The 26,855-nt window shown below is 48.8% G+C and overlaps 1 protein-coding gene and 1 pseudogene across 2 annotated transcripts in view; one reads left to right on the forward strand and one right to left on the reverse strand.

Annotated features, from left to right (window-relative positions):
* Positions 1-26,855, reverse strand: part of COIL (coilin) — a 150,989-nt gene that overhangs the window by 88,070 nt on the left and 36,064 nt on the right. For both annotated transcript variants that reach the window (XM_086930878.1, XM_086930877.1), the window contains exon 2: positions 23,201-24,335. In XM_086930878.1, the coding sequence (XP_086787004.1) occupies positions 23,201-24,335 (1,135 nt within the window). The remainder of the gene's footprint in view (positions 1-23,200; positions 24,336-26,855) is intronic.
* Positions 4,354-5,444, forward strand: LOC147702226 (18S ribosomal RNA; annotated as a pseudogene).

Below are 26,855 nucleotides of genomic sequence, written 5' to 3' on the forward strand. Positions count from 1 at the left end.
GACCCCACGCTCCCCAGTGAGAGTTTCCGAGCCTTGGAGAGGAAAGGAAGGTCCTGAGCCGGGTTCGGGGCAGGGCAGGGAGCCAGCAGGCCCGGGTCTACCAGCCCGCCAGAGAAAGAGATGCTGCCCCTGTGCGGCCGGGACCTGGGCCTGGACTCTGGTGGGCCCTGGGGTGCATCCATCTGGCCCGATGAGGCTCTCTCTGCTTGGCTGGGGTCATAAGCAGGAACCAGGTCCTACGCCAAAGGCTCAGGCGAGCCCTTGGGTAGGGGAGCACTGGTCCTGCGGGCAGTCCAGGGCCCGGGTGCTCGGGACGGGGTCCATTGGTCCCGGGAAGGCTCTCCCGGACCTATCTGGGTTCAGAAGCAGATGCGGGGCCTGGGCTTAAGCTCCGGCAGGCCCTGAGGTGCAGGAGCTCCCGTCCTGCGGCCAGCTGAGGGTCCGGGTGCCCGTGACAGGGGTCCATTGGGCACGGGGAGGCTCTCCCCTGGCTGGCTGGGTCCAGAATCAGGGAGCGGGCCCGGGGCTTCGGCTCCGGCGGGCCCGAAGTGTAGGAACTCCCGTCCTGCAGGCAGCCGAGGTTCCAGGTATTAGGGATGGGGGTCTATTGGGCCAAGTGAGGTTGCCCTGCCCTGGCTGGGTTCAGAAGCAGGGAGCGGGCCTGGGGTTTGAGCTCCAGCAGGCTCTGAGGTGCGGGAGCCCCAGTCCTGCGGGCAGCCAAGGTTTCGGGTGCCTGGGACAGGTTCCATCAGCCCCGGGGTAGGCACCCCTTGGCACGGCTGGATTAAGAAGCAGGGAGCCAGCCTGGGGCTTGAGCTCCGGCGGGCCTTGGGGTGCGGGAGCCCCGGTCCTGCGGGCAGCTGAGGGTCCACGTGTACGGCACAGGGGGTCCATCGGGCCCGGGAGGATGGGACAGAGGTCTATCGGGCCTGGGGTGAAACCCTAGCCAGGCTGGGTTCAGAAGAAGGGAGCCTGCCTGGGGCTTGAGCTCCAGCGGGCCCTGAGATATGGGAGCCCCTGTCCTGAGGCCAGAAAAGGATCCGAGAGCCCGGGACGGGATTTCCATCGAGCCCACGCAGGCCTCCCTACTGCTTTGTCCGTCAGGGACCCCCATTCAGAGCCCAGGGCCTGAGGTCCAGCTGAGGTCTCCTAACCCCGGGGACACAGAGACCCCAAGCCCTTCAAGGGCAGGCTGGAGCCATCCTGTGAAGGCTCAGGGAGGGCCGATGGGCATCCTTCTGACACGGGCTATCCGGTCACGCCCATCTCCTCGACCAGCTGGTCGCCAGCAATGATTTCCAATGGCGCGACCAGATGGCCGGGCTACCCTGGAAGACCCGATGAGGACCCATCTGCCTCTCCAATCGCAGACAGGGCTCCAGGAGGTCAGGCGCGTTCACATCTTGGGTCCCCTCTGTTACTCTGTGTTTACAGGTTACCACAAAGAGGTGTATCCTCCCTCCAGATTGCTGGGAAGAGGGTATGCCGGAACCTCTCAAGGGCTGGCAGTTCTGAGCCACCAACCAGATGGGCTAGGACTGGGCAGCACACTCCCCCACAACCTGCCCCCTGTTCAGTGCTCCGTCCTCCAGCCCGCCGCATGGCAAAGTTCCTAGGACGGGTACATTGGGCCCATGCAGTCCTCCCTTGGGCGTCCGGGAGCCCCTATCCTGGGCTACATCCTCCGCTCCCCCATGGGCCTGGGAGGGCCTGCCCCTGCTTGGCTGTAGAGGCGCTCCGGCCCGGGCCCTTGGTGGCCCTGGGGCAGAGGGCCCCCTCCCAGTCCTGGGCTCCGTCCTTAGGCCTGCCGTGTGGCAGGCCGCCTGGGACGCTGTCCCGGGGGAGTCCTCCCCTGCGTGTGCCGGCTCAGGACCTCCAGCTGGGCCCAGGGCACCGGGCTCCGTTACTCTCACTCCACCATGGGCGTGGGAAGGAGTTTCCATCAGGACTGGGACGGGGTATTCGTCGGGCCCAGGCAGGCCTCCCTCCAGCTACGCTCTCCTGTCACGTTGCCTGGGGATCCCCCGGGTCGGTGATCATTCGCAGCCCCGGGCTGAAGGCCCTACCGGGGTCTCTGACTCGCTGGGACTCAGAGCCCTGAGCCCTCCAAGGGAAGGCGGGAGTACTCTCGTGAAGGCTCAGTGCAGGCAGATTGCTGTCCTTCAGGCCTGGGCCATCAGGTCGTACCCACCTCCATCTGGTCACTCCAGTCTCCTCTTGGTCGCGCCCAATGCTTTCCAAGGGCTAGACCAGATGGCCGGGCTACCCTGGAAGTCCTGATGAGGTTTTCTTCGCCCACGTGAGCCCAGTCAGGGCTCCAGGAAGTCTTGCAGTGCGCACGGGTTACCAGAAAGCGGGTTAACCTTCCTCCGGATTACTAGGGACATGGTATTCTGGAACCCCTCTTGGCCTTGCGGTTCTTAGCTGCCGACCAGACGGTCCAGGACGTCCCCCAGCCCAAAGCGAAGCAGGGCGCCCGGGACGGGGGTCCAGGGAGCCTACCCCTGACTGGCTGGGTTCAGGCAATCCGAATAGGGCCCCCGAGGGTCATGAGGAGGGCACCCACCTCACCCTGAGCTCCGTACTCGGCCCTGTGTGTCAGGGTGCCCGGGACAGGGTCCAGCGGGGCCAAGGAATCCTCCCCTGCGTGTCCGAGCCCAGCGCCCCAACAGGGTCCAGGGGCCCTGCCGGGCACCGGGGCGGCACTTTCACCCTGGGCTCCCGGCCTGCCATTCCACCAAAGGCCTGGGATGGGGTTCCATCGGGCTCTGCTTGGCTGGGCTTGGGAGCTCCTAAACGGGGCCAGAGGGCCCTGGGGAGGGGAACCCTCCCCACCCCGGGCTCCGTTCTCTGGCCGATCGCATGGCTGGCGCCTGGGACAGGGTCCAGTGGGACCTCCCCTGCACGTCCAGGCCAAGGAACCCAACGGGGTCCAGGGGCCCTGGGACAGGCGCTCCCACCATGGGCTCCGTCTCCATGCCTGCCACTCCGCCAAAGGCCTGGGACAGGGTTCCGTTGGACCCGGGGAGCCTCCCCCAGCTTTGCTGGGCTCAGGGCCACCGATGACCCTGGGAAGGGCGCCCTCCCGAACCTGGGAAGGGTGCCCTCCCCTCCCCAGGCTCTATCCTCCTGCCTGCCGCATGGCAAGGAGCCCGGGAAGGGGTCCCGCTGTTCCCAAGTGGCCTCCCCTGTGCATCTGGCCTGGTAGTCCGACGTAACCTGGGGGTCCGGCCGGGCCCTGGGGCAGGCGCAAATTTCCCCGGGCTCCGTCCCCCGGCTTGCCTGTTCCACCAAGGGCCCGGGATGGGGGACCATTGGTCCCAGGCAGTCCTAGCCCGCTTCGCCTGCTTGTCAAGGTGCCAGCAGACCCATCTCTACCCCCGCATCCTGCTTGTCCTTTCATTAGGGCACAGAGCGACCATACGGCTATCCTTTAAGCACGGCCATCTGGCCGCTCCTTTCCCCTCGTCGATCTGGTCGCACGCACAGCTTTCCAATGGGGTGACCAGATGGCCGGACTGCCCTGGAAGCCTAGGAGGTCCACTCTGTCACCCGGTGCACACGGATTACAAGAAAGGAGGGTATTTTTCCTCAGGATTAATAAGGAGAGGGAACCTAGGATCTCCGGGAGTTCTGGTGATTCAGAGCCAGGGGAAGCCAGGGCCCGGGCCTGCCCGCCCAGGCACTCAGGGGTCCGTTTCTACGCCTGCCTCCCAGCCCTTCCCGATGGGCTTTTTCTCTGAGCCTGCCCGCGCAGGGCAGTCTGCCAGGGGAGGTGCCAGCCGTTGCCATGTACTCCGATCGATTGGGCATGCTTGGTCCGTTAAGGGATGGACTGCTTGGCTAGCCTCAGTTGTTGTTTCAAGGAAAGAGCTTCCATCAATCATGGACTTTCCGACTTGAAGGTCTGCTGCCTGGCAGAGGCCCTTCACCCTACACAGCAGAGCGAAGGCTGAGCGGCCTCAGCAGCTTGCGCCCCCCAGTGGTCCGACTCTAGCGGAAGAGGTTGGGTGGCGCCAGGTCCCAGATGCTGCCGCCCGGCGCGCCACTTTCACCCCTCTCCACGCAGCACATTTCTGCAGCAGCTCAGAATTACTTTTTCCGACGGATGCCGCTGCCCAGCTTCAGCACCCCTGCGTCCGCACAGGCTGCGCCATGGTCCGCCTCTCCCTTCCGGGGAAATGGCCGGACTCTCTGGTGCCCGTGTGACCGCACCTGTCCACCCCCAGTGAGCCTCCCCACCCAGGCGGGTGGGTTCCTTCCCCAGCAGGCTTTCCGAGAGGGGATGTGAAGGTGTCGGTCAGGGAGACGGGCATGCGGCTCCCAACCCACCTTGTCAGCAGGTGCGGCTACCTGGTTGATCCTGCCAGTAGTATATGCTTGTCTCAAAGATTAAGCCATGCACGCGCAAGTACACACGGCCGGTACAGTGAAATTGTGAATGGCTCATTAAAACAGCGATGGTTCCTTTGATCGCTACGTCTGTTACTTGGATAACTGTGGTAATTCTAGAGCGAATACATGCCGACGAGCGCGACCTCCCAAGATGCGTGCATTTATCAGACTCGCCCGGCCGTTTTGGGGACTCTAGATAACCTCCGGCTGATCACACGTCCCCGTGACAGCGACAATACATTCGGATGTCTACCCTATCAACCTTTGATAGTACTTTCTGTGCCTACCATGGTGACCGTGCGTAACAGGGAATCAGGGTTCGATTCCTGAGAGGGAGCCCGAGAAATAGCTACCACATCCAAGGAAGGTAGCAGGCGCACAAATTGCCCACTCCCGACTCGGGGAGGTAGTGACGAAAAATAACAATACAGGACTCTTTCAAGATCCTGTAATTGGAATGAGTACACTTTAAATCCTTTAACGAGGAACCATTAGAGGGCAAGTCTGGTGCATGCAGTTGCTGTAATTCCAGTTTTAATACCGTATATTAAAGTTGCTGCAGTTAAAAAGCTCGCAGTTAGATCTTGGGATAGAGCTGGACGTCCGCCGTGAAGCGAGCTACTGCCTCGCCTGTCCCAGCCCCTCGGCGCCCCCTTGATGCTCTTGACGGAGTGTCCAGGGGGTCCTAAACATTTACTTTGAGTGTTCAAAGCAGGCCGGTCACCTGAATAATTCAGCTAGAAATAATGGAACAGGACTCTGGTTCTCTTGTTCTATTTTGTTGGTTTTCGGAACTAGGGCCATGATTAAGAGGGACGGCCGGGGGGTATTGTGCCGCTAGAGGTGAAATGATTGGACCAGCGCAAGGCGAACCAAAGCGAAAGCATTTGCCAACAATGTTTTCATTAATCAAGAACGATAGTCGGAGGTTCGAAGAAGATCAGGTAATGTCGTAGTTCCTACCATTAACAATGCAGCCTAGCGCCCCGGCTGAGTTATTCACATGACCAGCCGAGCAGTTTCCAGGAAACCAAAGTCTTTGGGTTCCAGGTGTGGTATGGGTGCAAAGCTGAAACTTAAAGGAATTGACGGAAGAGCACCACAAGGAGTGGAGCCCGAGTCTCCCACACGAATGTGTGTGGAAAAAAGTGATGTTTCAGGTAAATTTGAGGTTAGCAAGAGATACTGGGTAGGAAAACATTGGGGGTTCCTTGCAAGCCATACCAAACTGGACTACCCAGGGTGTCTAGTTTTCAGAAATGTTTGGGTTTGGTAGCTTTTCCTAGATGGCCGCCGAGCCCGGGGCAAAAAAAAAAAAAAAAAGGTGCCCCCTTTGCAAAACCAGGTCATTTTGTGATAAGTTTGAGGTCTCCTCAATAGGTTTTGGGCCCTTGCCGGTCGCGGGTAATTGGCCCACCCACACGAGTGAGGTACAATTTTTATCGGGAGATCTGGGGGAACGCTGGGTGGTAGGAAATGTGTGTCAGACTGGTGATCCCACAACTTTCCCACACAGAAAGTTTTCGGAAATGTATGGGTTTGGTAGGTTTCCCTAGATGGCCGCCGAGCCTGGGGCCAAAAACTCAGGTGACCCCCTGTGAGGGATAGGCTAAAGAGAAATCTAGGAGGCCGGATGCGTTTCTTAATTTTGGCGTTTATTTGAAGGAAAGTCTAGAGAAACAACTGCGAACAAAAATATATCAAAGGAAAAATAAGGAAAGACTGGACATAATTGAGGCTGCTGATAAGGTCTTGGAGTGTTTCTCTTTTCAATGGTAATCTTCTCATTCCATTTGTTTTATGCTTGTGCTTCCGTGGTGGGTCTTCCCCGGTGCGCCAGGAAGAAGACAGGAAGAGTAAGGTAAGTAAGAAGGTCTAGCATATGTTGTTTGTAAGGGATAGAGACCGTCATCACAACCAGGGGTGTTGGGGGTGGACTCCTTTCTATTTAATATGGTAAAGCAGTCTCCCCCTCCTTTCTTTTTTTGTAATGGGGTTGTTTCTTTATTTGTTAGACCTCCTCCAATTACTACTAGGATTTTGGGAAGGGAGAGTGCGCAATGAAAAATAAAAATGTGCAATAGTGTTTAGTCTATACCGCAGTTAATTCTTGTATACGGTGTGGGATTATCTGTGCTCCTTTTGTCATCTCTGCTTGAAAAACTCTTTCTATCTTTTCAACATTCTTTCAAGCCCAGTCTCTGGCTTTGCTTCCACTAGGATACGTCCTCCCCTTCTTTATTCCAACTTCTACCCACAAATGGAGAAGAAAACAAAAGAGTTAAAAGGATTCCCCCACAAAAATAAAACACTCAATGGGCCGGGTCTCGACCTCTGGACACCGGCACTTCCTTGATTAGGGCAGCAATGCTTTCATTTAGTCCCCCAACCTTCACTTGTCTCGTTTTGCCCCCCTCCTTTTTCCCAAGGAACTGTCCCGTACGCCTCCCCACCCTTACCGAGCACATACCAGGAAAGCCCCAACGCTCCTGAGTTGCGGCGGGGGAGTCACACTTCCCAGGGCGACCACCACATCTCGCTCCAGGTCTTTGGAGCCTCGTTGTCTTCGAGCACTGCCTCCTGTCTGTGCAGCTGGTGGTTGGCTATTTTCTTTATTTCCCCGTGTGGCTCCGCTCTCCTCTTCTGGGCCGCGACTTGGGCTCACGCTGTTCTCGTCAGTGTCTTCCGGGCCCCATCACCTCTGCTCCACTTTGTTAGTCCTCTATTGACTCTTTGCTCCCCTCGGTAATTGGCTGTTAGCTTGGGTAGACTTGACCCCTCCTTTCGGCAGAGGATACGCGACGACGATGTTAACCTTGTCCTCTTCTGTTTTAAAGGGAAGGAGCTGTTGGAGCTGCTCGCCGTGCTGGGACGAAAGAGGTAAGTGAGGGCTGATTATGGAGGTTGGGTTTGGGTACCCTAGGGATAATAGAGTGTTTTCAGGGAGCGGGTCTGGTCTTCCCCCCACCCTAACTTTCTTGCCTGCAAGATTCGCTTCTACAGGATATCGAGATAGAAAGTCAGCGTTAGTTTGGTTTCTTCCTTTTCTATGACAGGTATAGAACTGGAAGGGCTGTAATGCTAAGAACCATCTCACTAGCCGGGCATTGTGCCCTTTGTTATGAGACAGCCAATCTAATGGGGCATGATCTGTATATAAAGTTAATTCTCTGCCCTCCAAAAAGTATCGGAGAGACCCGATAGCCCATTTGATTGTGATGGCTTCTTATTCTATTACGGAGTAGTGTCTTTCTTGTGGAAATAATTTGTGGCTGAATATCACTGGTCTTTCCTCCTTACCTTGTAGTCTTCTTGGGGAAGGACAGACCCTAATCCCTCCTCTGATGCATCAGTTTGCAAAATGAAGGGTTTGGTATAATTAGGGGTAAGACGGACCGGTATGGATGTGAGGTTGTGTTATAACTGATGCTAGGTGCGTAGAGTAAGAGGTGATGGGTCCTTAAGTTCTTTCTCAACTTTCCGATCTTTCTTTAACAAATCAGTCAGAGGGGCAGCTATTTGCGAGAGTCTGGGATACATAGCCTATAATAACCCAAGGCTCCCAGGAAGGTTCTCAGGTCTTTTTTGTCTTGGGGAAGGGTAGGTTGGATATGGCTGCAACTTTTTCCTTTTGGGGTTTTATACATCCCTCCCCTAAGAGGTATCCCAGATACTTTGCGGACCTCGCGGTTATACTGCTCTTTGAGTAATAGTTAGCCCCCCTTCCTTTAGAGCCCAAATAACTCTTGTCATGTGTACCAAGTGTTGTTCCATGATGCGCTATGAATAACAATATCATCTATGCAGGCAGCTGCAAAAGTGCTGCACGGTCTAAATAAAGTATTCATAAGCCTCTGGAAGGTAGCCAGGGGACTGTGTAAACCAAAGGGTAACACGGTAAAGTGGTATAGGCCTCCCGGTTTAGAAAAAGTAATCTTCTCCTTGTCTTGTTCTCTTAGTGGCACTTGTCAATACCCTTTACAAAGTTCTAAAGTACTGATGTACTGTGCCTCACCCAACCTTCAATCATCTCGTCCACCCGTGGGAGTGGATAGGAGTCAAATTGTGAGATTTTGTTAACCTCTCGAAAATCAATGAAAAACCTGATAGACCCATCTGGTTTGGGGACGATAACTATTGGGGCGGTCCAGTCGCTGCTGCAGGGTTATATAACCCCCCATCTTAAGCATCTGCTGGATTTTGTCTTCGAAAGCCACTTGTCGGGACTCTGGTATCCAATAGGGACGTAGTTTGACTGTTTTTCCTGGAAGGGTTTGTATGGATTAGTTACTTACCTGTAATCCTAGTTCTCTTCCAGGGGTATACTCATTAAAGTCATAAGCACTGAATTATCTCCGCCCATGGGCGGGGACCCGGAACACATAAACAATATACATATATATGTTTAAATATAACCAAAAGTACTAAGTAATTATACACATATACATGTATAATAACCATAATATGCAGCCTAGCCTTAACACATAGGCTAATCAAACCAAAACCTTACACGTTCTGAAGCATGAAAATATGCTGTATACAAATGCAATAAACAGGCATGAGCCTAAAATGCATTTCATAGCCATGAAAAACCTTTTATTTTCATCAAAGAACCTGTAGTAAACAGTTATTAGCCTAAAAGGGCTGCATATGAAAACATGTCTGTGTACAGAAAATCAGACTGGCACCCTGCCTTTAAGCCCCCAGAGAATCTGCACACTTTGCCTTTAAGGCCTCCAGGAGAACTCTGTTCCCATCATGCCCCACAGGTGACAGGTCAGTACTTTTGTACGGGACAGTAAACTTTAGCAGGAATCTGCACTTAAACATATTGAAACTTTAAACCTTAATGCTACTGCTCGCCCGGGGAGGCGGGAGGGTGCTTATGACTTTAATGAGTATACCCCTGGAAGAGAACTAGGATTACAGGTAAGTAACTAATCCTTCTCTTCCAGGGGATACTCATTAATAGTCATAAGCACTGAATAGAGTAGCAAGCTCATACCCACAGAAGCGGGCGAACAGATAAAAGCATAGTCATACTTTAAAATCACAGTGTTTAACTAGTATTAGCAAACAAATTTCTGAGTGATGCTTGTCCCACTTGTGCATCAGTCTGAGCATCAGAATCCAAACAGTAATGGCGTGTAAACGTATGCACTGAACGCCAAGTAGCTGCTTTACATATCTCTGACATAGCCACATTCCTAAGGAGAGCTGTGGTAGAAGCTTTTCCCCTCGTAGAATGAGCCCTAGGTCTACCGGATAAAGACTTGTGGGCTAGCTGATAAGCCAGTAAGATACAAGACACTATCCACCTAGAAATGGATCTCTTGGATGCTGCCAAACCAGTATTTGTAGGACCATAGTGCGCTATGTCTCAAGGACTTTGTTTTATCTAAGTAAAATTTCAAAACCCTTTTTAGATCTAATGAATGTAAAGTCCGTTCTGCGGGACTTGAAGGGTTCGGAAAGAAAGTAGGCAATGTTATGGATTGGTTAATATGAAAATCCGACACCACCTTAGGTAGGAAAGCAGGATGAGTCCTGAGCACCACTCTGTTTCCATGAAAAACTGTGTACGGTTCATTGCAACACAAAGCCTGGATTTCGCTCACCCTACGAGCAGAAGTAATGGCCACCAGGAACGCTACTTTCCAAGACAGGTGTTGCAAAGACGCTTTATGTATCGGCTCAAATGGGGGACCCATTAATTTAGTCAATACCACATTAAGCTCCCAAGGTGGAGACGGAGACCTGATTGGAGGATAAACCTTTCTTAACCCCTCCAGAAAATCCTTTACCACAGGCATTCGAAAGAAAGATATCTGTGTTGGCGATTTTCTATAAGCAGTTATTGCAGCAAGATGGACTTTGATGGAATTAAACTGCAAACCAGATACAGCAAGGTAAAGAAGATAAGGCAAGACCACCTTTTCTTGACCATGAATAGGGTCCAGACCCTTACTATGACACCAAAGGTAAAAGCGTTTCCACTTAAATCCATAGGATTGTCTCGTAGAAGGCCGCTTTGCTTCCTTAAGGATGTTCATACACTCCGGATTCAGCTGTAAGTGCCCGTACTGGATGACTTCAGGGGCCATGCTGCCAAGCGCAGGGAGGGCAGATTGGGATGAAACACTTGCCCCTTCTGCTTGGACAGAAGATCCGGGCGACACGGCAATCTCCTGTGCGGTGTTATTGACAACTGGAGGAGATCTGGGAACCACCACTGGCGTGGCCACTCTGGGCAAATCAGTATCATTCTGGAGTGAGTCTTGTACAGCCGATTGATCACTGCTGGTATCAACGGTGTCGGTGGAAAGGCGTACAGCAAATTTTGACACCAATCTATCAAAAGGGCATTCCCTTGAGACCCTTTCTGGTAGAACCTGGACGCGAAGACGGGGCATTTTGCGTTTGCCGCGTCTGCGAACAGATCTATGTCTGGTGTTCCCCAATCCTGGAAAATGCTGTGCGCGACGTCTTCGTTGAGAACCCAGTCGTGTGCTTCGACGAAGTCTCTGCTGAGGTCGTCCGCCTGTGTGTTGAGACTCCCCGGCAGGTGAATTGCTGTTATGGACAGGTCTCGCGCCAGTAACCAATGCCAGATGGTCTGGGCTTCTATGGAAAGAGTCCTGGATCTGGTACCCCCCTGCTTGTTTAAGTAATACATTGTAGTTGTATTGTCTGTTTGCACCAGGAGGGACCGAGTCTGTAGCGATGGCGCCAGGGACTTGAGAGCAAGATGGACCGCTCTGAGTTCGAGAAGATTGATGTGATATCCTTTCTCGAAGTCTGACCATTGCCCTTGTACCTGCAGAGGGCCCATATGCGCCCCCCAGCCTTGGAGAGACGCATCTGTTATCAGAGTCTGCGTTGGTGGGTCCTGATGAAAAGGGACTCCCTTCATCACGTGCACCTTCTTCATCCACCACCGGATGGAATCTTTTGCAGACTGTTGGAGATAAATCCGGTCCTCCCAGCATCCCGTCCTCTGTTTCCACTGATCTTCCAGACACTGTTGTAGAGGACGCATCTGCAAACGTGCGTTTGGCACGATGAAAATGCACGACGCCATTGAGCCCAGGAGAGAGGACACTTGCCGAACTGTCGGACGTGCAGTTTGAAGGAGAAGTAGACACTTCGCTCTGATGGATGACCACCTCTCCTCCGAAGGACACACGTTTTCTACTTCTGTATCCAGCTGAGCACCCAGGTAGTGGATCTTCTGGGTGGAGTTCATTATCGACTTCTTGTAGTTGACTTGCAGACCCAACTTGTACATGAGCTGAAGACAAAATCGACAGATGTTCCTGTAGAAGCGATGGGGATGAACTCTTCAGAAGCCAGTCGTCTAAGTACGGATATATGAAAATCCGACTCTTTCGAAGACAAGCCGCCACTACAGCCATACATTTTGAAAATGTCCTGGGAGCTGATCTCAGGCCAAAAGGAAGCACTGCGTACTGATAATGACGAGCCGCCACTTGAAACCTGAGAAATTTGCGATGTTTTCTGGATACCGGAATATGAAAATAAGCGTCCTTTAGATCGATGGAGCACATCCAATCCCCTTGGTGTAATTGAGGGAAGATCTGGTGAAGAGCCATCATTCGGAATCTCTCCTTCCGAATGAATTTGTTCAGTCGCCTCAAATCTAGAATGGGTCTGAACTCTGTGATTGGACCTTTTTTCTGCACAAGAAAGAATCAAGAGTACAGGCCTTGACCTCTCTGCTGGAAAGGGACTGGTTCTATGGCCTCCTTCTTCAGGAGGACGTTCGCCTCCTGTTGCAAGCGCTTTATATTCCACTGTACCATCTTTAGAGGGCGCATGACAGGGGGTGCCTTCTTGAATCTCAAAAGGTACCCGTTCTGAATGACATCCAGCACCCATCTGTCCTTCGTGATCTGTTTCCACTCGTCCAGATAATGCACAATACTTCCTCCAACCGGAGTGGGACACGGTTGTAGAGGAAGCATCCATTCATTGTTTCTGACGCTGCTTGGCAGCTGATGACTGCTGCCTATTTCCATTGCCTCTGCCCCGTCCAGGCCGCCGCTGCTGGAATTGCGATCTTTGTTGATTCTGGCCTTGATTTTGCGAAGACCAATTCGTTTGTTGACTCCTTTGTTGAAAGGATCTCTGGTCATAGGGACGAAAAGTACCCCGACATTTAAATTCTTTTTTCTTCTCAAGGCCTACGGCCTTAAGAGTGTCCAACTCCACCTTCATCTTAGACATGTCGTCGTCTGCATGAGATCCAAACAGAGTTGATCCATTAAAAGGTAAATTGACCATTTTCCTCTGTGCCTCCGGCTTTAGCCCCATAAGGCGAAGCCAGGCTGTACGTCTTGCGCAAACACCGTGTGCATAGCCATGAGCCGACAAGTCCGCAGCATCAGCCGCCGCGCTAATGCTCTGGTTAGCCACCAAACCTCCTTCCTCCACTATTTCCAGGAAGTCTTTCTGATCCTCTTTAGGGAGTTTATCTGCAAAACGAGCCACTGAGTCCCAGAGCAGACGGTCATAGCGGCCCAAAAGAGCAGACGCACTGGCCACTCGCATGACCGATCCCGAGGTATTGCACATCCTTCGCCCCAAGGAATCCATACTCTTACTGTCCTTTTCAGGTGGAGCAGAAGAGGTAGATGCTGCCGAATGCGCCTTTCTGACTGCTGCTACAATCAGGGAGTCTGGTGGTGGGTCAGACCGCAAAAACATTGGGTCTTCCTCTGGAGCCTTGTATTTCTTCGCAATCCTAGAAGGACCCGAACCCACCGTGGCCGGAGTTAGGAATGTCCTCATTGCTGGTTCAATCAATCCGGGCACTAACGGTAGGAGAGGCCTGCCAGTCGTCTTGTGATGCAAGGTTTCGAAGATGACGGACGTTGCTACCTGGGGAACTGCCATTTTGATGCTGAATTTACTCGCTCCACGACATAATACATCATTAAATGTGCTTAAATCGTCTACTGGAGACACCCTGGAAGGAGGAGTAGAAGATATAGTCGGAGAATAGTCCCTATATGAAGATTTTGAAGAGGACGAAGACGATGTAGAAGATGGAGTAGGAGTTCTACGTCTTCTTTGAGGAGTTGCCGATCGTTGCCTCCTACGCTCCCCTGAACGAGTTTTCTCTCACTAAGGATCTTGAGCGTGATCTTCTATGCAGTTCCTTCCGAGGGACCGGTGCTCTCTCCCCCATTATCGGACGCATCTTCCAATGCCTTAAACTTTCCAACCACCTCGGTGACAAGTTAATAGGCCGCTCTGTATGCTCAGGTGAAGCTTCAGGTGACACCTGCACAATATTCAGCTCTGCGGAAGACTTAGAAGCTCTCGACGCTGCACTGTGTTCAGAGACCAATGAACCAGACGGGGTCCGCTGTCTGGGCACCAACTGTCTGTCATCTGACACCTGCCCTGAGGTTGAGCCCGAATGAGCCACCACAGAAGAGTCCTGGTGCACTATCCCTTGCCCCACTGCAGATCTGTTGTCTTGCTGATCATGCGGGGAACCTTCCACTCTAGGTTCGGGACTTATTTCTGACCTCGACAAAGACCTAATTGAGGTCCGAGAGGCTGGTATTGATAGTCTCGACTCCGACCTATGATCAGGTGGGGGAGACCTAGACACTCCATGCTTCGAGCCCGAAGCATGCTTCGACGCCGACTTACGTCGCGATGGAGACCTTGACCTTCTCTTTTTAGGTCTCGACGTCGAATCCTTCGACGTCATCATTTCTCTCGACGTCGATCTTTTCCTCGACGACGTATGTCTCCCTCTCGACGTCGACCGATGACTCTTCCTCGATGTCGACCCTTTATCCTTCGACGTCGACCCTTTATCCTTCGACGTCGAACCTTTATCCTTCGACGTCGAACCTTTTTCCTTCGACGTCGAACCTTTTTCCTTCGACGTCGACACACGATCCTTCGACGTCGGACATCTCTTGTCCCTCGACGTCGACCTCATACGATCCTTCGACGTCGAGCGTTGCACTCCCGACGTCGTCCTCACTGCAATCGACACCAATTGCCTCGACGTCGACAAGGATTTCGCCGGCGACTGCCTCACCGGCGATGTCCTCGACGGAGCTCTCTTCGACGTCGACGGCGATCTGGTTCTCGACGTCGAGCGCACCTTTTTTGACGGTGACGCTCCCTGGAGTCGATGCCTCTTAGTTCTACCTTCTGGAGACGCTGATCTTCGACGTTTGGGCTGAGAAGATGGCCTGGCAGATAATAGGCCTTTAGAACTCTTCTCACCACGGTTTTCTCTCTCCAGAAGGCCCAGCAACCTCATTTTCTCTCTTTCTTTTAAAGTTCTATTTGAAAGGTTGAGACAGTGATAACATTCTTCCACCTTATGAGAAGCTGGAAGACACACCACACAAACAGAGTGTGGGTCAGTTTTCGACATCTTCTTCCCACAGGAAGGACATTTGTAAAATAAAGGTGGCATTCTGACTAAAAAACACCAACAGCTTAGTCAGAAAAGGGTAACAACCCACCACCAAAGATATATTTTGTCAAGAAAAGGCAAGAAAAAACAATTTCTGACAGAAAATACTTCAAAAGAGCAGAGCTCAAGTTCCAGGTTCCTCACAGAACAAGCCGGAAAAAAGAACTGACCAAACTGTCACCTGTGGGGCATGATGGGAACAGAGTTCTCCTGGAGGCCTTAAAGGCAAAGTGTGCAGATTCTCTGGGGCCTTAAAGGCAGGGTGCCAGTCTGATTTTCTGTACACAGACATTTTTTCATATGCAGCCCTTTTAGGCTACTAACTGTTTACTACAGGTTCTTTGATGAAAATAAAAGGTTTTTCATGGCTATGAAATGCATTTTAGGCTCATGCCTGTTTATTGCATTTGTACACAGCATATTTTCATGCTTCAGAACGTGTAAGGTTTTGGTTTGATTAACCTATGTGTTAAGGTTAGGCTGCATATTATGGTTATTATACATGTATATGTGTATAATTACTTAGTACTTTTGGTTATATTTACGCATATATATATGTATATTGTTTATGTGTTCCGGGTCCCCGGTCATGGGCGGAGATAATTCAGTGCTTATGACTATTAATGAGTATCCCCTGGAAGAGAAGGAGTGTTCTTTAACTGGGATCGTCCCATATGGCCACTTATTTCCTGCACCTGAGAGAAAGAAGCGGTCTTTCTCCATTCTTCTCATGTGTCCTGTAGTAAATCGTCCAAATGCAGATAGTTTCTTCTCATCATCAAAGGCTCAGACAATTTGGGAATCAACCCCACTCGTAAGGGTACTGTTTTTTTTTTATGTATGCTGGATCTGTAATTCATTAGTGGGATATTGTTTATTGTCCCCACGTACGCACTCGATATTTAACATGTCTGAAGTAGCTTGCACTCCCCCAGGGACCGCCTGGGGTCGCATGACACTCTGTACACATCCAGTGTCTACCAGAGTCTTCCTGGGACAGTGACCTGGTGATGGTAATGGTAATGAGGACTGAATCCTGCCTGTGTGGCATATAGAACTTTTGTTTAAGTCAACATCCATTGGTTCTTCTTTTTGCGGACAAGTACGTGCAAGGTGTTCAAAAAACCCGCAATAGAAGTATCGGGGCCAGGGAGAGGGTAAGGGTCGGGGTTACAGCCCCTTGTAATATGGTAATAGCTTCGTTTTTTCTCGGGGTTGACACTTTTTGGCCCTTGGCCTAGACACCTTCAGGATGTTCCACTGGGTTTCTTCTTTACCCTTCTGTATTTCCTGTGCCCAATAATAGGGACTGGATATTTCTACGGCTCTCTCCAAGGTCAACTATGATTGTTGCCGAAGCTATTGTTGTATGGGGGTGTGCAAGGATGAGAGATACTGTTCCAATTTGCGCCTTGATGCCCCTTGGGGCTAAGTTTTGCGCGGTATAAAAACGCCATTCATTCATTCAATTATACTTTCTCAACTATCTCTTCTTTAGTTGCAGAGGAGGGCCTCAACAACCTATCAGCCATGTCTTTCACACAGTAGTACAATGCTCTTGGAGTTTCTTGGGCCCCTTCTTCAATTGGTTGCAGGCGAATTCCATAGGTCTTGTCATCCACTTCCATACTTTCGAGAATGCTCCTTCTAATCACTTCATAGGACGTGAGACCAAGGTGATTGGCGGCTTGATAAGCAGCCTGGAGGTCACCTGAGAGGCGCGGTCCGAGATACTGTCCCCACTTGTCAGTAGGCCATGCCTCAGATCTTGCCATCCTCTCAAAGTTCGCAAAAAAGAAATGTGGGTCTTTTCCAGCAACATACTTTTGTATTACTACTGAGGGGAGTGTTGCTTGGGCCCTCTGTTGGCTGAGTGAATCTGCCAACTTCCCGACTACATATTCTTGAGTTTGGCTTTGTTCCGTTAGGATGCTATGAGATTCTTCCCGTCTTCCTCAGCCTCTATCAGAAATTTCTTCATAATCTTACCCAGTCTATCCTGGTCTTCCGCCAACTTGTGCACAATGGCCTCCATCTTCTCTGATCCTACTTCTGACACCAAGTTTGTGAGGGATGGGCGAAAGACGAACCTAGGATATGTTTCTCAATTTGGGAGTTTATTTGAAGGAAAGTCTGGAGAAACAACTGCGAACAAAAATATATCAAAGGGAAAATAAGGAAAGTCTGGAAATAATTGAGGCTGTTGATAAGGTCTTTGAATCTTTCTCTTTTCATTGGTAATCTTCTCCTGCTTCGGTTTGTTTTAGGCACATGTTTCTGCGGTGAGTCGTTCCCGGTTTGCCAGGAAAGCAGACGAGAAGAGAAAGGTAAGTAAGAAGGTCTAGGATATGTTGTTTGTAAGGGATAGAGACCACCATCACACCCAGAGGAGTTGGGGAAAACTCCTTTATGTTTAAGATGGTAAAGCAGTTACCACCCCCTCCTTGTTTTTTTGTGCATAGGGTTGTTTCTTTATTTGTTAGATCTCCTTCTTTCACTACTAGGATTTTGGGAAGGGAGAGTGTGTGAGGAAAAATAAAAAAGTGCAATAGTGTTTAGTCTTAGCCGCTGTTAATTCTTTTATATGGTGTGGGATTATCTGTGCCCCCTTGTGTTATCTCTCTGCTTAAAACACTCTTTCTAACTCTTGATCATTATTTCAAGCCCAATCTCGGGCTTCGCTTCCACTAGGGTATGTCCAACCCTTCTTCTTCATTCCAACTTCTACCCACAAATGGAGAAGAAAACAGTAGCGTGACACGAATTGCCCCCCCCCCAAAAAAAAACCTCAATGGGCTTGGTCATGACCTCGGGACATTGACACTCCGCTATTAGGGCAGCAATACTTTCATTTAGTGCCCCAACCCTCACTGTCTCGTTTCCAACCCCGCCCATCTTTTTTCCACTGGACTGTCCCATACACCTCCCGATCCTTCCCTAACACGTACCAGGAAAGCCCCAAATCTCCCGAGTTGTGGCGGGGGAGTCACACTTCCCAGGGCGATCACCACTCCTCGCTACATGTCTCTGGTGCCTCATTGTCTTTACGCACTGCCTCCTGTCCCTGTGCAGCTGGTGGTGGGCTCTTTTCTTTGTTTCCCAGTGCGGTCCTTTGACGTCCTCGAACCGTGTAAAACAGGTCTCGCTCTACTGTTCTGAGCCGCGACTTGGGCTCACCTGGTTCTCTTCGGCGTCTTGCAGGTCCGCCCCCTCTGGGACCTCTCCTCTCGCCTCCGTTATTGGCTGCTAGCTTGGGTAGACCTGCCTCCTCCATTCACCAGCGTATCTGCATGGAAGATGATAACCCTATCCTATTCTGTTTTACAGGGAAGGAGCTGTTGGAGCTTCTCGCCGTGCTGGGACGAAAGAGGTAAGTGAGGGCTGATTATGGAGGTTGGGTCGGGATCCCCTAGGGATAAGAGTACTATCAGGTAGGGGGTCTGGTGTCTCTCCCCCCCCCCCCCCCCCTCTGCAAAAACAGGTCATTTTTTGATAGGTCATTTTGATGTTTCCACAATATGTTTTGGGCCCTTGCCTGTCGCGGGTACTTGGCTCACCCACATGAGTGAGGTGCCATTTTATCCAGAGAGCTGGAGGACGCTCGGTGGTAGGACATTTGTGTCAGCCCGGTGATTCCACAACTTTACTACACAGAAATGTGAGAAATTTGAGGCTTGCATGGGATTCTAGGTAGGAAAACATTGGGGGATCCATCTAAGCCATACCTCCCTGGACTCCCTTGGGTCCCTGGTTTTCAGAAATGTGTGGGTTTGGTAGGTTTCCCTAGTTGGTCGGCGATCCAAAGGCCAAAAACCCTGGTGACGCCCTTGCAAAAACAGGTGGTTTTGAGGTAGGCAATTTTGATGTCGCCTCAATACGTTTTGGGCCCTTGCCTGTCGCGGGTACTTGGCCCACCCACACGAGTAAGGTACCATTTTTATCGGGAGATTTAGGAGAATGTGGGTAGGTGGAATTTTGTGGACCCACGCAGGTTTCAGAACTTTCCATCACAGAAATGTGGGGGAAATGTTTTTTTGCCTTCTTTCTTTTTTTTTTTACAAAGTTTGTGGTTTGCAAGGGATTCTGGGTAACATAGCCTGGTGAGAGCCAGACAAGTCACCCCTTCCTGAATTCCCCTGAGTGTCTAGTTTTAAAAAATATATAAGTTTGGTACGTTTCCCTAGGTGCCGGCATAGCTAGGGTTCAAAGTCCACAGCTAGGCACATTGCAAAAAAAGGGTCAGTTTTCATTGTACACATGTGGTTTGTACACGTTGCGTTTTCTGCAGTTTTTCCTGTCTTGGGCACTAGGCTTACCCACCCAAGTGAGGTATCATTTTTATCTGAAGACTCTGGGGAATGCGGGGTGGGTAGAATTTTGAGGATCCACTCAGATTCCAGAACATTAAATCACAGAAACGTGAGGAAAATGTGGATTTTTTTGTCAAAGTTTGAGGTTTGCAGGGGATTCTGGGTAACAGAACCTGGTGAGAGCCAGACGAGCCACCCCCTCCTGGATTCCTTTTAGCATCTAGTTTTGAAAAATGTATAGGTTTGCTAGGTTTTCCTAGGTGCCGGCAGAGCTAGGGTTCAAAATCCACAGCTTGGCACTTTGCAAAAAAAGGCTCAGTTTTCACTGCTGATTATTTATATTTTCTATATGTCAAATGCAAATCAAACATATCCTGCAATACAAAAGGAAGTGGTCACCTTTGATAAACTTTTGGGATATAAGATGACCCTAGATAAGACAGCAATATTGGTATGGAACCACCTCTGGATTGGACATGAAAGGAAAGTAACTATCAGGTATTTAGGAATCAGGGTGGTGAAAGACCTGAGGTAACTGGCTGAGTCCAATTTGAATACAGTTATTAAAGACTGCAAAGGACGGTTGAGAAGTGGAAGAGTTTACGTTGTTGTATGGCGTTTTACATTTCCGAATGGATTTTCCCGATGCATACTCTTACATAGGTACAATTCACGTTGCCCTTATATAGGCATAGAAATCCAGACCTTATTTAGGCATAGCCCATGCTAACCAAATACAGGCATGGCTACTTCCATCCGTTCACCAAAAGTCACAACGATTTCTTTGAAAACCAGCTTAAGCCGTTAGGGACTTCCGCCTGCTTGAATATTAATTTCTTCAAAAATGAACAACTATTCCCTAGGGGTTCATTCATGACGTTCATATACCTGACTTTACGTCAAAACATGGCATTCCTAAACACCTTCATGGTATAAATATACCTTCACTTGCTATGGCAAAGCACGGTGGTTCGGAGCAGGTCGACGACGTACTTGCCCGACGCAGCTTGCTACAGCAAGTGCCGAAGGAAGCCAACTCTCCACCTGACGCACTGAACAGCAGCTGACATCCTCCTGCCGAGAATCCAGCTCCAGTGTTTCTGACTCCCCTTGCGGGGTGTTGGGAAATCGAGACAGAGATACCAAACCTCCTTCATTCTAAGGAATGGAGTTGATAAGAACCTAGAGAAACCTTTGCTAGATTCTTGGCAAAACTAAACCTATGCTAAAGGCCATACTTACTTCTTCCCTCGTGCTATACTTAGGTTAGGTACATTGGGGTAAGCGTATTTCAGAAGCACCAGTTGAGTATTTTAGCCTGTGTTATTTATGTATGTATTTTTATATGGCTTAGAAACCATACAATGCTTTTACAGTATTATTTTATATTACTGTTCACGCTGCACGCATTATACTTTGCATTCTGTCTAACGATTGTAGCAGTTCACCTCTCTTGCATGAGACAGAAGACTGTTCAATAAACCCTTTTATTGAAAACGCCTGTCTCTCTATTTCTCTGCAACTCTGTAGAAACAAAGCATGCATGATTGACTGAGTAAAATAGTTATCTATTGTTTCCACGACTCTGAAGATACTGTTCCAGTTCTAGGGGAAACAAAGTTGTCATGTTTAAGCGGTTGTCAGAAACTAATCCCTTCTTGTGTGTTCTTGTGTGTTCGAGAAAGTTTCTAGTGACCTCTGAGCTTGCTGGCACTCACAATTAAGTTTAGTATATTCGATAGAGACCTACTGACCTAAGTCCTACATCAAATCTATAGGATATATTATTCCAATGCGCAGAGCCTATTGGGAATATAGGAACTACACTACAGCCTCTGATAATTTATGACTACAATATCTGGTCAAGATGATGATTCTGCCTACGTTTATCTTTTTGGTTGATAATATACCCCTAACATTTAATAAGCAAGTGTTAAAGAATTTCAGGGGGAGATCAGTAGCTTCATCTGGAGTCCTAAAGGGATTGGGATATCGTGGAAGATGCTCGGGAAGTGAGTATCCAAGAGAGGCATGGTCCTCCGAGATCTACAGTTATACTGTTGGGATTTTCAGTTAAATAACTGTATGGGGTTGATGGGGAACCAGACATGAGCCCAATCAGTATGCTATTGTGGAGCTCGACAGCAGGTATGACGAATACTGCCTTTTTGTATTAATTTGAGTCCCTGAAAAAATTGTAAAAGATTATCCTACAGATCCGTCAGGCGGTAGCCAGGTTGTGGTAGGATGTACAAATCCTTTCAGGCATTCCTTACCCTTACTATAGCTTACCTCGACTATGGGAATGTCCTCTTCCTGGGAGCTTCTAGTAAAAGCATAGGACGTCTCCAGATACTGCAAAACGCTGCAGCCCGCCTAGTGCTTAGACTCCCAAGAAAAGCCAACTCCAGAACCTCCCTAGAGGCCCTCCACTGGCTTCCAGTGAAAAAAAGAATTATGTTCAAAGCCCTCCTTATATGTCATCAGATCCTGTGGCATAAAGCTCCCGGCTATCTGGCAGGTCTGGTTACCTGGTATGAACCACGCAGATCGCTTAGATCGGGCGGCATGGGCACACTTGTGACCCACCGCTATAGGAGAGAAAAAATGGGAGGTCCGTCCTTTAGAGTGGCGGCTGCTATAGGATGGAACAAACTTCCCATCAGTCTCCGCCTAGAGCCTTCGGAAACTGTTTTCCGACGTCAACTGAAAACTCATCTGTTCTCCTCATAAGTCTACTTTAATGTCCTGTGCCTCGCACTGTCCTCTTCCCTGGCGAGTTCTTTCTTCTCTGTTTTAGCGCGGGGACACGCCGGGATGGCGTTACCATGCGCTCTATAAAGGTCTTTATTATTATATTATTATTATTTACTTACTCCCGCCTGGGACTCACCACGAACCCCGTAATGCTTGAAAGATTAATTATGTGGCCCCATCAGAAGGACGTGGTGAGGAGATGGAGGGGGCAGGGGTGGATTTATGAAGTGAGGGAGCATTGGAGGGAGAGAACAAGCGGCAGTTTATCCACTGTAAAGTTTATTCCGATAACTGCATAAGTTAAGCAGCATAAAGAGATTTAGGGTAGAATGTTGTCAAACGGAAAAAGATCTGCAAGATACCCAACTCAAGAAGGAGGTTTAAAAATAGTACTGGAACTTGGTGATAGCATTGGAAAGGAGAGTTAATTCACTATTTGATACCTGGAAATGAGACTTGCCAAATGTCGAGATGGAGAAGTTAGGGCAGGTATTCTTAAAATTGTTATAAGCTACTTTGAGGTCTGCTACCCTAAGATGGAGCCATTTTTTTTTTTACACCCTCCACAGACGCTACTGGACTCCTGCGAGAATGGCAAAACAAAGATGCAATGGAGTGTAAATGTCCTAGATGCAGCCTGAAGGAGGCTTTACATATACACATATTTGTGGAATGCCCAGGGCTGGCTATATGTTGGCAATGCGTGGGTAAGGTGTTGAACACAATTCTGGCTTGCGATATAAAGGTATGCCCTAAATTGATATTATTTGGTGTGGAATTTAAGGTAAGTGAAAGTGCCTGTATCAAGGGAAGAAGTAAGGTGCTTTTTTACCTAATATTGTTAGCAAGACAAGAAATTTGTAGGAGACGCATGCATGTGGAGTCCCTGCTGATAAAGGAATGGGTAGTGTCCCAGGTGAGCAGGCTAGACAGGGCAATTCATAACATGAAGAAGGGGAAAACGTGGGAACCTTATAAATCATGGCTAATGAACAACCACCTGGATGGAGTCCGATGTTTACACCTTGTTTCTCCGTTCAATGTGCGTGGACTACCCACAGCGCTATATGAGAGAACGAATTAAAAGAGAAGCCGAACTGGGTCAAAACACACATGAATGAAGCTTTATTGGTGATATGAGGAGGAAAAAAAAAAGTACTGCAAATATATTTGCAGTTCATACCTCAAGGGAAGAACTTGCACAAGAAGATCTAAACTTAAAAACTACCCTGCTAAGATCGCAATAAATGTAAAAAAAAAACCTTACCTGAATAATGATAGATTTGTTTGTAACACTGTGGTTTAATTGCTGTTGCTTCACATTTTCAGTGCTGTAATCATTAGGGAAGTGATTGGCATTTCCTCGTCCTCTTCCCCTCAACCTCCCACGAAATCCACGGCCTCTTGAACCCCTCAAATGAACAGTGTCCTGTCCTCTACCACATCCTCTTGCCACGCCCCTTCCTATACTTATCGGGTTTGGGCATGGTCCATATAAGACAGGTGAGTTTTGTACATCACCATTTCCTGCCAGGGAAGGCACTGGTATAGGTTTCTTTATAACAAAGCTGTCGGAATCAGAGGAATCCGAGCTATCAGAGCTCTCGGAGTTGGCTGAAACCTTCTGTTTATGCTTTAGTGCAGCATCTGTGGAATGACTGTCCGTTTGAGTTCTCTTCTTGTCCAGTTTGCTGCCATTCCCTTCTTTATTGCTATCAGAGTCGGAGCTAGATGATGAAGGTTTACCTGTTGCACTAATTACAGGTTTAACGCTAGGACCCCGTTTGGAAGCCATGGCGTTTTTTGTGACTGTCTCTGTAGTTGGATTTGCAGTAACAGGCTGAGGAACTTCTTTTCTCTTAACGAAAGCTGGGGACTTGTTAGAAAGCGGATTTAGTTTACTGCTGGCCTTGTTGCTACTGAGAGATGATGTACTTGAGGAATCACTTTCAGAGGAACTACTACCTGTCCTGACGATCGGCAACTTACTTTTTTTGGAAATGTTTACTTTTTTAGAGTTGACAGAATCATCCAAAACCTTCTTTTCTTTAACTTTGGTGATATTTGTCACATCTGTTTTCTTATTTTCTAGCTCTATCGCTTTGCTTCGGTCTTTCTTTTCCGTTTTCTTCTGATTAAAATTAGCATTGTTTTTTTCAGGGCTAGAATCCCGAGTTCCTTCAGAGCTACTTTTCCTTTTCTTTGATTTTTTCTTCAACTCTCTACCTTCACAATGTAGACTCTTTGATGGTGAGGTTTCAAAATCGCGTTTTCTCTTCTTTTGATGCAAGTCTTCTTCCTTTTCCCCCACCTGCGCAGCCCTTTTGCTGGCTTTTCTTGGAGACCGGATGGCATCGTCTCCAGAGTCAAAGGCTTCATAAGTAACTTCTTCAAGCTTCACTCTAGCAAATGGATAAAAAAACATAAAGTGACTAACTGTAGCTGTTGAATTATTTCCTCAACTAACATTCCTGTACTGACAGTTTTCAATTTTGTTTTGCCTATGCTGCAACTATGTAGTGAAGTACAAATACAAATAAAGTCTCTGCTCTTATAGCTCATTTGGAAGAGCATATCACTGTGCAAAAGCATGCATTTGCGTTTTTTAGTTTCCCACACACATGGGTTCATGGTCATATATACCTCCTAATAATCTCTGCCAGACATTATAGGGATGGAAGTGGTTAAGCTGTCCTTGCAACAACAACAAAAAAACTTTAATGAATACCTGCCCTGGGTTCTCATAAGAGCCACAATCCATAATGATCAACTCTGAGTACTTTAAAAGTGCCTGAGGGGTTGAGTGAATCTAACTGCCAGCGTTAAAGCCCTCACGCTTTTTCTGCTAAATGCTATGACCCAATATAAAATCAGTTCTCTGGTAATTCCACAACTACACCAAAACGCTTCCTTCAAAAGATAACAAAAATACACATCAGCCATCCGACCACACACCCTGCACAGTGTAGCTTGATACCCGGTGGGCAAGGGCTTCAGCGACCCAGATGGGGTAGTAAGCAGTATGCATAAGCTAAAATACAATACAACTGCTGCAATACACAGTGTAGTCAAAGGCCGGGTGCAACGGGTTTAGAAATTATGTATGCCTTAAAATAAAAAAAATAAAGAAAAGGAAAAAACATGAAACTCACTACGAAAAACACAGTTAACAATTAACGTTCTCTCTCAAATGCACAAACCCACTTAAACTCGCTATGGTAAGCAGTGCACACATCACACACCATACACCATAGCTTGCGTCATTCTCAAAATACCTATTTGCCACCGATTTGCAAAGTCAACAGGTTTAGCCTTTGGGACCTTATAAGTATTTAGCCATGCAGCACATTATCGAGGGTGCTACAATATCTACTGGTGTTTAACGTGGAAGCTTTGACACTTATAGGCACATTATAGCAATTCACTGAGAAGTACTTATTTAAAGTGTTATTTTTGTACAACAAGTAGTCTGAATTCACATATCTGGAAGTGTTTACATTCAAGATAATGAAGGGAAAAAAGGTTTTAGCGACATAAATAATTCGCCTGATAACCAAATTTAAACGAGGAAGCTACAATGTGTCCACGTTTTCTGGTTTCACTTTAGCAAATACGCATTGAGTTTTAAAGTGAGCAATGAAAATGGGACCTTATGGTCTAGTTTTGAGTAAAAAAATACCACAACGTGAGAGTGTGGTGCTGCTGCACCTGCTGCACTCTGGTGTGAGTTATGGTGCAAAGACACCTGCCGTGGTGTTGCAGGGGTGACTGTCACAGGCGAGCAGAGCGCTGGCTGATGTACAAGCAGGGGTGCAGAAGTAACAGCTGTGGTGAAACGCTGCTGGTTAGGATATAAGACGTAGGTGCAATGTCTGTGGTATAGGAGAGCACTGACAGTGGTGCAGTTCAGAACATCGACTGTGGTGAATGTCAGGAGGCCTGAATGTGGTATACAAGTGCTGCTTGTGAAGCACAAGCGTGGAATGTGGTGCAGGAGCGCTATACCACTGGAACGCTGTATCAGCTGTAGAAGCGCTGGCTGCAGCTCCTAAACACTGGCCGTGGTAAATGACTGGGTTGCAGCTTTCCAGATCAGTGCTGAACTGTTTACCACCATTACCTATCTTGGAGCTCTTTAGGGATTACTAATGGGTAGGGCAGTGTTTCAGGCTGTGGGACTGGGTCTGGGTCTTGTGGGATACAAATGCTGTTATCAATCTCAACTGCACCTCAGGGAAAGCCAATAGAGGAGCAGCCCATTGAGGAGCTTCCTTTGAGCATGGCCCGTGTATAACAAACTTGTGAGGTTAGACTATATATTTGCATCACAATCTATTCTACACGTTTGTTCAATAGAAAAAAAAACACGTATAATAGCAGACATTAATCCCCTAGTAGTTGAATTTAAAGGGACAGGGTTGGGAAGTAGAAGGATGACTAAATGGAGCTTTGAACACTCTTTACTTATGAACGACGACTACTGTACACACATGAGATTGTGGAACCCTCAATTCCTTAGTGAGAATTTGGGGAGCACAGGGATAGAAGTAGTGTGGGATGCATTTAAAGAGGCAATACGAGGAGAAATATTTAGGTTTTCATTGTCTAGGAATAAAGAGAAATGCCAACTATTAAGCGATAAACAAAGGTGCATGGCGAGGGCAGAAAAAGAATTGATAACAGTAATACAAGGTGGGGGGAGACCCTACAGACTCGCTTGCAAAAATAATGGCAGCCAAATCTTCTCTTATGGAGATAATAGCAAAAAAGCAGCAGAGAGACTAAACTGCATGGAGACAGGAAGCTTATGAATGTAGTGAACAGGTTGGCCACCACTTAGCGATTAAGGCAAGACAGAAAGCTACACGGAATTCAATTGCAGCTAGAAATGATACTCCACAAGGTAAAATCACTGACCCAGA

The sequence above is a fragment of the Lissotriton vulgaris genome, chromosome 7 (assembly GCF_964263255.1).
Source record: "Lissotriton vulgaris chromosome 7, aLisVul1.2, whole genome shotgun sequence".
Classification (NCBI taxonomy): domain Eukaryota; kingdom Metazoa; phylum Chordata; class Amphibia; order Caudata; family Salamandridae; genus Lissotriton; species Lissotriton vulgaris.